Below are 15949 nucleotides of genomic sequence, written 5' to 3' on the forward strand. Positions count from 1 at the left end.
CAGATTATTGGGAGGGGCTGGGACTGATCCGGCAGTCTTGGTACATGTTGATGCCAGTGACAAAGTTAAAGGATGGAGGGTCCTAAATAATGATTTCAGGGATCTAGGCCGCAAGCTTAAGGCAAGGACTTCCAAGGTAGTATTTTCTGAAATACCAGTGCCATGTGCCAGAGACAGGCAGAGATTAGGGAGGTTAATGCATGGCTAAAGTGGTGTTGGAAGGAGGGCTTTGGGATTTTAGAGCACTGGGATTCCTATTCTGAGAGGTGCCACCTTTCTGGTAGGGATGAATTGCACCTCAAGGAAGAGGGATCTTCTGTGCTTGGGGGTGGATGTTAAAAAGGTTGGAGAAGATTTAAAACTAGGAAGAAAGGGGGAGGGACAAGAAATTAAGTGTAATGAACTAGACAGAAGAGATAGGAATGGGGAAATAGCTAGGGATCATGGAGGTAGAATTGGGACAAGTGTGAGTTTGGCAAGAAGGGAGACACCCATATTAAAACAGATAATACTAAAAAAAAAACTAGTAGAGATGTAGGAGCAGATTAGATAATAGCACAGACCTGAAAAACTTAAATGCATGCTTGCTTATGCAAGAAGCCTGACAGATAAAATGGGGGAGCTTGAATTAATAGCTACAAGGGAGCAGTATGATATCACAGACATTCCTGAAACATGGAGGGATGAAACTCGTGACTGAGCAGTTAATTTAGGGGGAACGAGCAAATAGAAGAGGAGGTGGAGTATGTTTTTATTTTAAACAGGATTTGAAATTGGATTTATAAGGGAAGATGTTTATGAAAGGAATGATGAAAAGTTAGAGACCTTGTGGATAGAAATTAGCAATGGAGGTAAAAGTACAAAAACATGTTTGCTATAAACCACCAAATATCTGAGATTCAAGAAGCCAAAATACATTTGCAAATGTAGATGTTATCAAAACTGGGTCATGTTTGCATAATGTTTTTTTTTTTAATTATCGGACATAGACTGGGGCAATGAAATCAGCATTACAACTAAAGGAACCCGTTTTTGGGGGTGCTTAAAGACAATTACATGACCATAAATTGAGGGTCCAACCAGGAGAGGGGCAATACTGGATTTGGTAATATTTAACAATGTAGAAGTACTGTATTAACAAATATGCAAGTCCAGCAACATTTGGGAAATGTGGTCTCCTTTAAAATAAATGATCAAAAACCATTTTGTTTAGGTTCAACAAAGGCTTTCAGTTTTAGAAAGGCAGATGTGAATAAACTTGAAGACAAACTACAAGGAATACATAAAAAATATATATATTATTTTTGCAGGACAAAATGTGGAAGATAAATGGTCAGTCTTGAAAACTTTGTTAGAAAAGCACACTTATCAGTGTATAGCCTTGGTAATAAATATTAAAGAAATCAGTCTAAACCAATGTGGCTAAATAAACAGGTAGGGAATGGAAAGGAAGAGGCAGGCGTTTAGATTCTTAAATTCAGAAGGGACAGAGACATCGTATCAGAATTATAAGGAATGTAACAAAAGTTGCACAAGGGCAATCAAATAAGCAAAAATTGAAAATTAAAAAAGGATGGCAAGAGAAAGTAAGATGAACCCTAAAAAGTTCCTTAAGTACCTTCACAAAAAGATTAGAATAGCAAATATAGGACTCTTTCAGTGTGAGCTGGACAGGCAATTTATTGGAGATGAGGAAAAAGCAGAGGTATTAAACAAATTATTTGCCTCTGTATTTACCAGGGAGGAGTCCATTGCAATAATAATGCTACAAGAACAACCTCAATATTAATGAACTATTGGTTAACTAAGAAAGAAGTTCATAGGTGGCTTGATAAAATTTAAAGTAAATAAGGCACCTGGCCCCGGTGGCACATATTCAAGTGTTCTTAAGGAGCTAAGTTCAGTAATAGCTAAATCATTACATTTAATGTTAAAGGACCCCATTTCCACAGGTTCGGTCCCACAAGATTGACATAAAGCAGACGTGTTGCCTATATTTAAAAAGACATCTATATGACAACTAGGGAATTACAGACCTGTAAGCGTAACATCAATAGTGGGGAAGCTACCTGAAGGTTTAGTAGTGGATAATACTCAGGAGTACCTAATGGGAAACAAAAATTATTAGTAATAGTCAGCATGGATTTATGAAGGATTGGTCATGCCAAACTCACCTTATTAATTTCTTTGAGGCAAGTAGGAATTGAGATCCGGGTAATGTAGTTGATGTGGTCTACTTAGGCTGTGTTTATAGTGGAGAGTGGCTGTGCTCTCCAGCGCTGATGCTCACCTCTCGCTTACCAAGCGGCTGCTTTTCATGTTCTTGCCCATCAGACAGAGCGTGTGCTCGGTTAGGCGGGGCTTGTGGGGCGGAGGCGAGGCGGGACAGGGATCTGTGTAATGGATATGTATGTATGATATGTATGTATGTATGTGTACACACACAGCACCAGCACACAGCACACACTCACTTCATACACTGCACACACATAGCACAGCACACAGGGAACAATGGCCGCTCTCGGGTGTAAGATAATTTCTGTGCTGTGCTCTGATTGGAGGCTGTGCGGTCACGTGACCACACCTCCTCTCCAGCAAGCACAGAAACACAGATTTGCCTGTAGCTGGAAGCTGAGCGAGATTCAGCAAGCGTGAGCAAGCAAGCGGAAGCTCTCACTCAGAATGGCACCATAACATATAATGGGTCTCTGAATATATGCTAAGCGCGCATCAGCAAGCACTACGCCACTATAAACACAGCCTTAGATTTTGCAAAGGCTTTTAATACAGTGCCGCACAAGAGGTTAGTGTACAAAATACACGAAACTGGGCTCTAAAAATATTTGCTCCTGGATTGAAACCTGTATAAATTTAAAATACAAAATACTGTTTAAAGCGCTAAACCTAATACTAATACTACAGTGCTGTGCACTAACTAAACTAAGCAGCCTGGTGATCTATTGAGACATCTCTATTATCTCTGACTAATTAAATATACACAAAAATAGATGACATGACCCGGCGCTAATATATGTGAAAAAATAAAAAAATAATGTATATATATTGTCCCAAATGGTGCCAAGTGATGAAATGATAGTTCAATGGTTACAACCTTAAAAGTCCGGTTGGGCACAAACTCAGTTCACAGTTCATCAAAACAGATGGTTCTTCTCATATGTTGGACTTGATCCTGCATATTAAAGATATCAAGCAGAGAACAAACATTGCGCAGTATATTGAGACAAACAATATTATTTCCAAATGATGATGTGTATCTGAATTGCCTACTTACTAGAAGTGACTAGATCACGTGCAGGGGAGAGAATCTGTTCTTTAAACCTTCTTTCCCTGGAAGCCTCTTGATGTCGCACGAACCCCTCGTGGTGTTCCTGGCCTCCGTGGGTATAGAAGGGATCTTTCTGCAGCCCCTGTCTTCAGGAATCCTGTACCTCTTACTCCGTTTAGGGAACAAAAAGAAGAAGGACAGAGGATTGCGCAGCACAATAAATCTTTAATGGCACTTGCCCAAAACCACGATGAAATACTCACAAAAGAAGGTGAGTTAAAATACAATAAAAAGGTGCTCGGCCCAGCACACACACACAGCCGCCTAAGTCACTGGTAGTCCGCTCCGGTACCGCGTGTACCTCGCGTGTATCCGGCGCTCTAGTGTGACGTCACTATCTTCCGTAAGACTCGCGGCTGGGATGACTGGGACACTGCTCCTTAGGCTCCTCCCTACGCGTTTCGTGACGGGGAACGTCACTTCGTCAGGGGATTGTGGAGCCTCATCAATCCCTTGTCACTTTTATAGCCGTCAGATTAACCCCTTACATGAAAAGGGATCTCATATGACTGATGGATGGCAATTGACATTCCTATTAACTGGTAAATGGTACCAGCGGGGTTTAAGGAAGCATGTGAATAAAGCACTATACATATATTAAAATAAATAATGTAAAAGAGCACTAGAACAAAGATGATGGACTAAAAACATGAAAAAACTATAAAATAAACTGGATGGGAGCAAAAAATGTTTTTAAGTCAAAAGTTCATAAAAAGGAAGCTAAATCAAAATCAATATTTAACCCTTTGGGTTGGAGCGTACGCAGAGTGTAGATCCAGAAGGATTCCTGTTGGGATACCCTCTGCAATCTATCACCCCCTCTGACCCCTACCTTTGGGCAGTCTATGCCGATACATGTTAACCCCTCAGGGGACATGTTATGGTGTGTTCTGAAATGGTTGGACACACTGTGTGTCTCCAGCCCTTTCTTAATGTTATAAACATGTTCGGCAAATCTTCGTTTTAACGGTCTCCCTGTACGTCCCACGTACTGTAATTTACAGGGGCATTCTAGGAGGTAAACACAATAGTTGGTATTACAGTTAATGAATGTGCGGATTTCAAAAAATTTTCCGGTAACATTTGATCTGAATTCCTTACATTTTATACCATAACTGCACCCAATGCATTTTTTACAGGGAAAATATCCTTTTAGCTCTTTAAGCCACATAGTGTCTCCTGGTCCTTGTTTTTTCTTAGGGCAACTGGGGGCCAGTACTGATTTTAAATTTTGGGCTTTTTTATAGACCACTTGCGGTTTATCAGGCAGTACAGTTTGTAGAATCGGATCTCTTTGCAAGATGCCCCAATGTTTTGTTAACACCTTGACAATGTCTTTAGACATACCGTTGTACTGCGTGATAAATGGCAAAAATATCTTGTTAGTACCAGCATCTATTTTCTTAACAGGGTGAACAAGAGACTGTCTATCTGTGTTATTGGCTTGTTCAATAGCATTATTGACAAGTCTCTCCTTGTACTTCCTGTCCTTAAATTTATAGCCCAATTCTTTGATCTGTTTGTTGTACACTTCTATTTGTGAACAATTTCGTCTAACTCTTAACGCCTGTCCCTTGGGGATGTTTTTTATCCATTGAGGATGATGGTGACTAGACGCCAGGACGTAGGAATTGGCGCTTACCTCCTTATAGTATGTTTTTGTCTGTATTTCATTGTCTACTATATATAGAGTCAGGTCTAGGAAGTTAATAGATTGTGAACTGGTATTGAAAGTAAATTTAATGTTGTAATCATTTGTATTCAGATGGGTCTGAAAGGCCTCTAGTTCTTCAGGAGTCCCTCTCCAGACGCACAGCACATCATCGATGTAGCGTTTCCATAGCACCAGGTTTGCCCCATATGGGTTGTGGTTCAGGATGAAATTTTCCTCCCACAAACCCATAAATATGTTTGCATAACTTGGAGCAAACCTGGTACCCATCGCAGTGCCGCACGTCTGGAGATAGTATTGACCTTCATGTGAGAAGTAGTTGTGGGTCAGTATATGTTTGATAGATTCCAAAATGAAACCCTTTACCAAAGGTTCCATGTTGACATCTCTACATAGGACACTTTCTACAGCCTTGAGACCCATCTGATGGTCTATAATGGTATAGAGAGATACCACGTCACATGTTATCCACATCAGATCTTTATCCCACTTGAGGTTTTCAACTGTCTGTAGGACATGTGACGTGTCTTTGAGATGAGAGGGTATTTCAACAACATATTTCTGTAACAGAAAATCCACAAACTGGGAAAGGTTGGATGTGAGGGATCCGACCCCCGAAATTATAGGTCTACCTGGGGGTCTTAGGGGATTCTTATGAATTTTAGGGATGAAGTAAAAGAGAGGAATCTGTGGTTTTTCAATCACCAAAAAGTCAAACTCCCCTTTACTAATATTTTTAATATTTTAATATAATAATAATGTATAGTGTATAGTGCTTTATTCACATGCTTCCTTAAACCCCGCTGGTACCATTTAATAGGAATGTTAATTGCCATCCATCAGTCATATGAGATCCCTTTTCATGTAAGGGGTTAATCTGACGGCTATAAAAGTGACAAGGGATTGATGAGGCTCCACAATCCCCTGACGAAGTGACGTTCCCCGTCACGAAACGCGTAGGGAGGAGCCTAAGGAGCAGTGTCCCAGTCATCCCAGCCGCGAGTCTTATGGAAGATAGTGACGTCACACTAGAGCGCCGGATACACGCGAGGTACACGCGGTACCGGAGCGGACTACCAGTGACTCAGGCGGCTGTGTGTGTGTGCTGGGCCGAGCACCTTTTTATTGTATTTTAACTCACCTTCTTTTGTGAGTATTTCATCGTGGTTTTGGGCAAGTGCCATTAAAGATTTATTGTGCTGCGCAATCCTCTGTCCTTCTTTTTGTTCCCTAAACGGAGTAAGAGGTACAGGATTCCTGAAGACAGGGGCTGCAGAAAGATCCCTTCTATACCCACGGAGGCCAGGAACACCACGAGGGGTTCGTGCGACATCAAGAGGCTTCCAGGGAAAGAAGGTTTAAAGAACAGATTCTCTCCCCTGCACGTGATCTAGTCACTTCTAGTAAGTAGGCAATTCAGATATACATCACTATTTGGAAATATTATTGTTTGTCTCAATATACTGCGCAATGTTTGTTCTCTGCTTGATATCTTTAATATGCAGGATCAAGTCCAACATATGAGAAGAACCATCTGTTTTGATGAACTGTGAACTGAGTCTGTGCCCAACCGGACTTTTAAGGTTGTGACCATTGAACTATCATTTCATCACTTGGCACCATTTGGGACAATATATACAATATTTTTTTATTTTTTTGTTTTTTCACATATATTAGCGCCGGGTCATGTCATCTATTTTTGTGTATATTGGATTGAAACCTGGTTGAAGAATAGACAACAGAGGGTTGTCATAACTGGAACTTTTTCAGGTTGGGCTAAAGTTGTGAATGGAGTACCTCAGGGATCGGTACTGTGACCCCTGTGTTTTAGGTTGGCATAGAGGGTATATATATATATATAGTGTCATCTTTGCTGATGACACGAAATTGTCTAAATTGGTAGAATAAGAGCAGAATATAATCTCTCTAGAAGGACTTGGATAGACTGGAAACATGGGCAGGTAAATGGCAGCTGAGGTTTAATACAGATAAATGTAAGGTTATGCATTTGGAAAGCAAGAATAAACTGGCGACTTACAAATTAAATGGGGGAAAATTCAGTGAATCCTTAATGGAGAAGGATTTAGGAGTGCTTATAGACAGCAGGCTTAGCAATAGTGCCCAATGTCATGCAGTAGCTGCAAAGGCAAATACGATCTTATCTTTTAATCATACGGGGAATGGATGAAAGGGAAGTAAGCATACTTATGCCACTGTATAAATCATTTGTAAGACCACACCTTGAATATGGAGTACAATTTTGGGCACCAAAACATAATGGAACTGCACAAGTACAGAGAATAGCACCACATTAATACAGGGGATGGATAAAAGAACTATTCATCCCAAGGGCAGTTCAAAGGACACCGGGTCATGCCTTAGAGGCAACCCAAACAGCACTTACATTAAAAAAATAAAAATGTTTTTAATATTTGCAGCCTTTGATTACCTTTATTGAAAACTAATTACCTAAGCTGCCGATCGATTTTGTTCTCCTGTGATAGATCAGCAAAGATCCTGATTTCTAGGGTTCACTAAATGGCTGTCTTTCAGTTTCAATCAATCCTTCAGTCCTTGTAACTCGACAACTACAATGCATTCTTATATTACTAAGGTAACATTATCTATTGTTACAGTATGCAGCTCAAGCAGCTGAGAATATTGGCAACACATTATCCCAAACAGGAAAGTGTGGCAAGATCTTGCACTGCTGGGGAGGTGGGCTAAAATCTGCTATAGAAATCATCAAAGGTTGCTCAGTATATTAAAAATGGTTTTAAGCGTTGAATTAAAAAACAAAAACAAAAAAAAAACGTTTTGTCTAATACTACAGCACTAATTTTATATAAAAAAATTAATTAAAAAAAACACACATGGGATATTATTTATTTAAGGTTGGAGGATAGGAGATTTTACCAACAGCAAAGGAAAGGGATCTTTACAGTAAGGCCAGTTACAATGTGGAATTCATTACCCAGGGAGACTGTGATGAAAGATACAATAGATATCTTCCAAAAAAGGTTGCACATCTTTTTAGAAAGGAAAGATATACAGGGAAATAGGAAATAAATAAACATGGGAAGCATGTTGATTCAGGGAGAAATCTTATATTTGGTGTCCGGAAGGAATATTTTTTTCTTTGAGACGACGTCATTGAATTATGTTTCACTGGGGTTTTTGTTTGCCTTCCTCTAGATTAAAATACTGTAAATACTTTATCCTAGATTTGTATCTGTTGCCTAAATTTAGTATAGGTTGAAGCAGCAATACAACTTTCCAACTTTTTATTGTATATGTAAAAACATGTGAAAATGTATAATTCTACATTCTTACCTAAACTGGCAATAGTTTGGTGCTCCTGTTATAATTCTGTAACACTCCTGATTGTGCCTAACATAATAGCATTAACAATTGAGTGAAAATGGTGACGCATCGCCAGTTCACTCACAGAATGTACATTTGTGGTGCACTCCACACTAATTGTTTTATTTGATTTTATCGTGACTATACAACGTGAAACACAAGGGTGACAAAGTGAAAAATAAAATTAATTAAAAACTAACACGTGGTGTCGATCTAGCTGATTGCTGTAATCTGGTGTGTAATCCTATATCATATATAATACTGAACTACCATCCTGCTCAAGTTGAAAAATGCAGAGTATTACACACAGTTGATCACCTAAAATCTCTAGCAATCCAACTCATATATCATTGCCCCAGCAATTGAATGAATCAAGCATAGAATGAGAGCAACACAGCGTCCGTGTTGGCTACAAAGTCCCTGATAAACAGTTTATCTCAGAGGTATGTATGCAGGATAGAACGGGGAATTCCCTAATCTACTAGGCTACCATATGAACGCTGTTTGAATTCAAACAGCACAGCTCCAACATCGCTGTCAAGTTTTACTCGGGAGTCCCTGTAGCTAGTGATAATACATATAGACTCTGCAACATAACACTCTGTGTGAAATACTGAGTACTTAGCTAATTGATGCATGAACGCTGCATCTCTCATGGAACACGACTTCAGCGCACTCATCCAGCATACATGCAGGGGCTCCGATACACCAGGAATCAGCTACACCACGTGATGTGACGTCACCACGTCACTAGGCCCACGCCCATAATAGCAGCTTCAGTCAGTGTAAGGCCTGGGACCCGGTGCGCCCGGCGGCCACACGCGAGTTCCCCACCAGCAGGGGAATCCTGCGGAGCCGGTCCCGGTCCCCCCTGGCTGCACAGCTTACTACACGCTGTGACGCGTCAGCCGCTACGGGATACAAGAGAATGGTGATCCCTAGCGTTGACGCGTCACGTGGTGTGGCTGTGAGCCAATGAGGAGGGGAGGCTTCGGGAGGAGGAGAGGCTTCGGGGAGCGGGGAGGAGTGTGGGGTGAAAGCAGCGTGTGTGTGTGTGTGTGTGTGTGTGTGTCTGAGTGCCTGTCTGTGTCTGTGTCTGTGTTTGTGTATGTGTGTGCCTGAGTGCCTGTCTGTGTTTGTGTGTGCCTGAGTGCGTTAGTGCCTGCCTGTGTGTGTGCCTGTGTTTGTGTGTGTGTATATGAGTGTGTGTGTGTGTGTGTGTGTGTGTGTGTGTGTGTGTGTGTGTGTGTGTGTGTGTGAGAGTGCCTGCGTGTGTGTGTGTGTGTTGCTTACCATCAGCAGCTCCAGCCCGAGCCCGTGGAGGGAGGGAGGGGGGGAGAGTAGCGGGTCCCTCCGCTCAAGCCACGCCCCACCTCCCGCTCCTGCTCCCTCAGACCGTATATCGCGGTCTGTGTATGTCAGCGCCCCGCCTGTCTGCAGTGCAGGCGCGCTGACGGAGGGAGCGGGGCCGTAGCCTAACTCAGCAGCTACAATGTATCCTTCATAAGGTAACATTATCTATTGTTACAGTTTACAGCTCAAATTGCTGGGAATATTGGCAACGAATTATCCCAAACAGGAATGTTTTGTATAGATCTTGCACTGCAGGGGAGTTGAGCTAAAACCTGCTATAGAAATCAAAGGATGCTTCAAAACGCTTGAAAATGGCAGTAAGAGTTAACAAAAAAACAAAGTCACTATCTAATACTAAAGAACTGATTTGTAAAAAAAAAAAAAAAAAAAAAAGTGTGTATAGATAGATATAGATATAGAGAGATATAGATATAGATATAGATGTGTGTTTTCACATGTTTTGCTGCTTTGAACTTGTTGGACGTATGTCTTTTCAACCCCATGTGCTATGTAATTACAGTAACTATGTAACAACTATTCTTGAACTTTCTTTTTTTTTTTAAGTTGACTTATGTAAAGTGATATTATAAAGACCATAAAGTCATTCGCAGGAAACGTAAAGACATAAAGTAATTTACAAGGAAAGTCAAATTAATGCTTACTCGTTGTAACATTTTATTGTAGTATAGGAAGACGACCATAAAAAGCAGTGTTTTTAAATAACAGATTAGAGCAGTAAATGGTGTCCGACGGGGCGCACACGCAGCATGGGGCGCACACGCAGGACGGGGCGCACACGCAGGACGGGGCGCACACGCAGGACGGGGCGCACACGCAGGATGGGGCGCACCAGGTTTCTTGGTAATGGATACGAGACCAGACTGGAAAATTACATGCAATTTACCCCCCCCCCCAAAAAAAAAAAATCTAACGTAATAAGATGACAGAATAAAGCAAATATCGATCTTATTTTTATATTTATTTTTGGCTTGACCTTGCAAAGTAATAATAAAAACCAAAAGTTTACGGTCGAGTTCACATATCTGTGCACCGTCTTTCCTGCTCTTCGAGGTCAGATAGTAACCCAGCAAGTAGCGCAGAGCTGGTTCTCCTGCAGAATTCAAAGCCTCCTCCTCCTCGGAGGTCCAGATCAGACTAACTACCTGATAAGTCTCTTCGAAGTCCCAACGAAACACACAGTTTAAAAAGAAACCATTGAGCAGGGAAGGGGTGGAAGCAGACCTCATGCTTTATAATGTGACGAAGAAATATAGAAAAATAAAAAGTGCATGTGGAGCTGACGCTTTAAGCTAGAGGGCAAACAATAAGTACCCTCTCAGATAGTATGGTTCTGTATTAGAGCTTCTGCATGTGCTGCCACTGTCTCCTGTAAGTAGCCTGGTTGAATAAGGACAGTATATCTTACTGTTGCCATTCCTCTGAACCAAGTAAGAACGGTGCTGTTCAGTGTATAATCCCCTAATTTCTTTGGACAACAAAGTTACAGTGGACCGCTTCATGGATGTCCCCCTAATCTATTGATTCATCCCCATGACATTGCCTGTGTCCCGTTTGTAAGGTCATGATATACATTGACAGGGACTTTAAGAGACACTGATGGTGGATGCACTTTGAGTGCTGAAATTAGGAAAGCGCTGGGGCACCATCGCAAGATGCAAACAAGATGTTAAGGGTGCAACGTGTACTTGCGTTGTCGTCTTAAAGCGAAGGTGATGGTCAGGAGAGTAATTGAATCCTGTGTGGGGAAATGCAGACACACATCTATAGGTACGCGGCTTACTTCATTGGCATTTGGAGATTCAGGTGATTGCGGTTGCTGAATAGGCTACACCGGTAATTGCTACGGAGAATTCTGCCTAGATGCACCTATTTCAAACCTGGCGCCTTAGGCTGCAGCCAGGCAGGAAACGGGCGCGCTGGCACTTGTGCGCTGCGCCCTGCTTGGCCGGGTGATTCGTGGCCGGCTAGGCGCGTGCGGCCACGACGTCACGGAGCTGGTTCGCCCTCATTGGGCGAAGTGCTCATGTGACGCGCTTGCGAGTGGCAAATTCAAATTTGCTTGCTCTGAGCGCCGAGCTCAGCGCCACCCTAGACGAGGCCTTAAATTGCAGTCACAGACGCCGGATCATGGGCCCCAAGTGTTATTTTCTCTAGGATCCTAAAGGGGAAAAGAGTGACTTTCTTTGTGTGTATATCTATGCTCTGTTCAGGCATTATCATTTGACTGCTTAATTATGGATGACCAGGGCTGCTGAGAGCAGGTTTGGGAAAAAATGTTTTCCGGGACCCCCAGCCAGGGTTACCACCTTCTACTGAAGGCCTAACCCAGAGAACATTTTTTACATTTATTTTTTTCCGGCGGCGGCGTCTCCCGGCATCTCCCCCTGCAACTCCAGTCAATATGGCTGCACGGTGTAAAATGGCGCCGCGTTGCTATGACAATGGGACACCACGTGACGTTACGCTGCAGCAAGTTGCCATGACAATGGGGCACCGTATGTTGCCACGTTGTCATGGCAGCGTGTGCTGCGTAACGTTGTGGCGTTCCATTGTCTTGGCAACATGGCGCAGCCATATTGACAGGAGTTGCATTGGGAGATGCCGGGAGGACTCAGAGGATGCAACATAGTCGGGGCCCCCTTCCGCCGGGCCCCGGTAACTTGTACTGGCTCCCCCAAAATGTGAAGTGCGCTAATATTCTGTATAAAATGTCTTTATGTATAAAGCCTATATCTTTATTTAACCCACATGAATTGTGTTGAATGCACAAATTGGGTCTAAGATCATACAGCTGGTAGGAAAAGGGGCAGACTCGTTGGGCCAAGTGGCTCTTATCTGCCACCAAATCCAGTGTTTCCTTATTCTCCAAGTCGTTTTCTCCTCGTTTAAGATTAAAGAAACATTCAATAACATGGGGAAGAAAGCACCCCAGCCTGTGCAATGCACAAAGCACATACCTGCAGGAAATGCACTTGCCTTTGGGTAAACGGACTGTGTAAATAATTAGTTTACTGTTATCACGGAGTGCTCGTTTACTCTGCACTATCACAACTGGACTAACACGGCTATTTCTACTTGATTATTTACTGTTATCCTAACTTGCGTCCCTTGTTACTGCTGGCGGTGACCTTGGATCGTACCGGTGTGGCACACCCCAGCTGCTGTGTAGTGTTCCTTGCAGTCCCGAGCAGCGAAGTGGTGTATATTGGCCAGACTAATGGGGTACTTTCCTTTGCAGGGAGTTCCAATCAGACTTGAGGTCGGCCCACGAGACATGAAAAATAACCAGTTTGTAGCCGTTAAACGAGACACTGGAGAAAAACTGACGTTCCCTGAAGACCAGGCCGAAAAAAAGCTGAAAGACATCTTGGAAGAAATCCACGCCCATCTATTCAGCAAGTAAGTGTCAGTCTGTCTGTTTCTAGCAGGGGTCCACTGTGGTTATATTGAGAGGTGGGCAGCTTCCCTTTTCTTGCAGCCAAAGTGCCCCAATTTACTTTCCGAAACCACTGCTGTATGTTCAGTAAGAACATAGCTGTGCAAAGTGCGGCTTAGTCTGTGGTAAATAGAATTAATGATAGCGGTGCCAAGGATGGATTATCATTTATCCCAGGACATACTTGAAAACGAGAGGTAACTCTCAATGTATTACTTCCTGGTAAAATATTTTATAAATAAATAAATAATTTATTGGTTTTAAAATGGTATGTTTGTTGGTATACGTCGTGTCCAGTTGACTTTCAGTTAATGAAGGCTAATTTCTCAACGTTTTCAAATATAGATACATGGCCATGTTTGCAGATGGACCCTCTAGTTCAGGGGTGGGCAACCTATTTTTCAATGTAGCCACAGGTGTGGCGAATTAGAAGTGAAAATAGCCACACCATGTAAAAATTGAGGTATTATGTTGCGCATGCGAAAATTTAAAACACACAGTTTGAACAAGTTTATTCAAAACATGAACACTTAGACTACTCAGTTACAACTGTGTCAGAAGCACCCTTCCTCACCATCTCCCCCCAGCACCCTTCCTCACCATCTCCCCCCAGCACCCTTCCTCACCATCTCCCCCCAGCACCCTTCTTCACCATCTCCCCCCAGCACCCTTCCTCACCATCTCCCCCCAGCACCCTTCCTCACCATCTCCCCCCAGGAACCCTTCCTCACCATCTCCCCCTGCACCCTTCCTCGCCATCTTCCCCTGCACCCTTCCTCACCATCTCCCCCCAGCACCCTTCCTCACCATCTCCCCCCAGCACCCTTCCTCACCGTCTCCCCCCAGCACCCTTCCTCACCATCTCCCCCCAGCACCCTTCCTCACCATCTCCCCCCAGGAACCCTTCCTCACCATCTCCCCCCAGGAACCCTTCTCACCATCTTCCCCTGCACCCTTCCTCACCATCTTCCCCTGCACCCTTCATCACCATCTCCCCCTGCACCCTTCATCACCATCTCCCCCTGCACCCTTTCAGCAGTCCCCCATATCATCATAACCCACCCCCCCTCCCCATGCCTACCTGATCACGGCGGTGGAAGCGGTCCCCAGGAGGACTGTAGACACACACACTTCTCTCCAGGCTGCTACTGATATCAGGGCAAGAAGCGCGAGGTAAGAAGCGCGCTCTAACAGCAGACCCCGGAAGTTCCGGGTCACATAGGTGGGGGCAGGGGGGACTGCGCGCTCCTTCCCTACCATCTTCCCTGTGTCGGCAGAGCGGGCTCTGGAGGAGGGGGAGGGGCGTGGGGGGAGTGCGTCACAATGCTGGCGCACCTTCCCTACCATCCTCAGAAGCGGGGAAGGGGGTGCCGCCGCCATCATCGCAGGCCGCGCAGGGAGTCCAGGTGAGACGCCGGCGCTAGAATCTCTTCAATTCGCCACACTTTGCTGCCAATTCGCCACAAGTGGTGTTTGGCGTCCGGGTTGCCCACCTCCGCTCTAGTTCCTAAGAGGGGGCTTTGATCACAGGTATAACTTTGCTGCCCAAGAGGCTCCTCGGTAGTGAAGGGGTTAAACCAGTGTCCTATATTTTAATACGGTTTGTTTATTGCAAAAGTGTGGTTCTCCGTGAACTGTCCTTCACTAAAAGTGGTGTGACGTGTAGATAAAGCATGTGGGGTGGGCTTACATATCCAAAACATTGCTTATACACATGCACCGAACCGTAATGTGTTTGAGGCCAATTTACCAAAACTGTTATTAAAATGGAATACACGGGTTGTTTAGTATTTGGGGTGCAGTCTTCTGCTGTAACTGAGGTTAGTAAGACATCTTTAAAAAAAAATAATTGAATAAGTTTCTGCAGATAAATGTTGAGTGTTTGAAACACTCTGTTTTCCTTCTGTTTGTGCGCTGAGCTGGCCCGCTCATTCCCTCGCTGTTTCCTTCACCAATGAGGTCTCATGGAGTAGTCAGATAATTTTGGAGGGTCTTCAGAAGGAACGGGGGAGGAAGAAAATTGGTTGTATTTGTACAAACTGAAAAAGATTATTTTTAATTATTTTTTTTAACAGTGACTTTCACTAGCTTATAACAGTGGTAAGACTACACCAAAATGTTTTTGTGCGGGGTGTGTGACTGCACCATTAAATCATGAAATGCGCTTGTCTTTTTCTTCCTAGGGCCTTTAATGATCTGAAGAGCCACATGGTTGTAGCGAACACAATGGAAGAGTTTCAGAAGCAGTTGGACACAGGAAAAGTAAGATCTGCTTACTGGAGACTTTCTTACTTATGTATTCCTTTAATATATAAAAAAACATTGCAGCAACAAAGATTATATTAACCCATTTAGAGCCAGAGGACCTTTATTAAATTGTTTTCCAGGCCCCTACAGCATTAAGAGGGTGAACATTGTTTTGCCTTAAGCCTGTGTGTGTGTATACATGCACAGATGCACACATACACGCGTGCACACATACATAAGCTCCATGTTAAAATGGATATGAAACAAAAAGTGACACTGTGCTCAGTTGCATGTAATTTCCCAGAATCCCTTGCTGCAGGGGAAGCACTGTATGCTAAGAGCTGATGGGGAAAAGCAGGATTGCAGACATGTTTGAGACATGTTAACTGCTCTTGCAGCAACCATGCCCATGACCGTTGTCCAGGCTCTCCTCCACTGTCAGCGACCCTGCGTGAGAATGTGCTCACAAGTGGTATTTTCAATTGAGAGAGGTGTGTGTGTGTGTCTCTCT

At 43.3% G+C, this 15949-nt stretch overlaps 1 protein-coding gene across 2 annotated transcripts in view; it reads left to right on the forward strand.

Moving 5' to 3' along the window:
- Window positions 1–15949, forward strand: part of EPRS1 (glutamyl-prolyl-tRNA synthetase 1) — a 131445-nt gene that overhangs the window by 99470 nt on the left and 16026 nt on the right. For both annotated transcript variants that reach the window (XM_075595582.1, XM_075595583.1), the window contains 2 exons: window positions 12994–13154; window positions 15375–15453. In XM_075595582.1, coding sequence (XP_075451697.1) covers window positions 12994–13154; window positions 15375–15453 — 240 coding nt within the window. The remainder of the gene's footprint in view (window positions 1–12993; window positions 13155–15374; window positions 15454–15949) is intronic.

This window comes from Ascaphus truei, chromosome 4 (genome assembly GCF_040206685.1).
Source record: "Ascaphus truei isolate aAscTru1 chromosome 4, aAscTru1.hap1, whole genome shotgun sequence".
Lineage (NCBI taxonomy): Eukaryota > Metazoa > Chordata > Amphibia > Anura > Ascaphidae > Ascaphus > Ascaphus truei.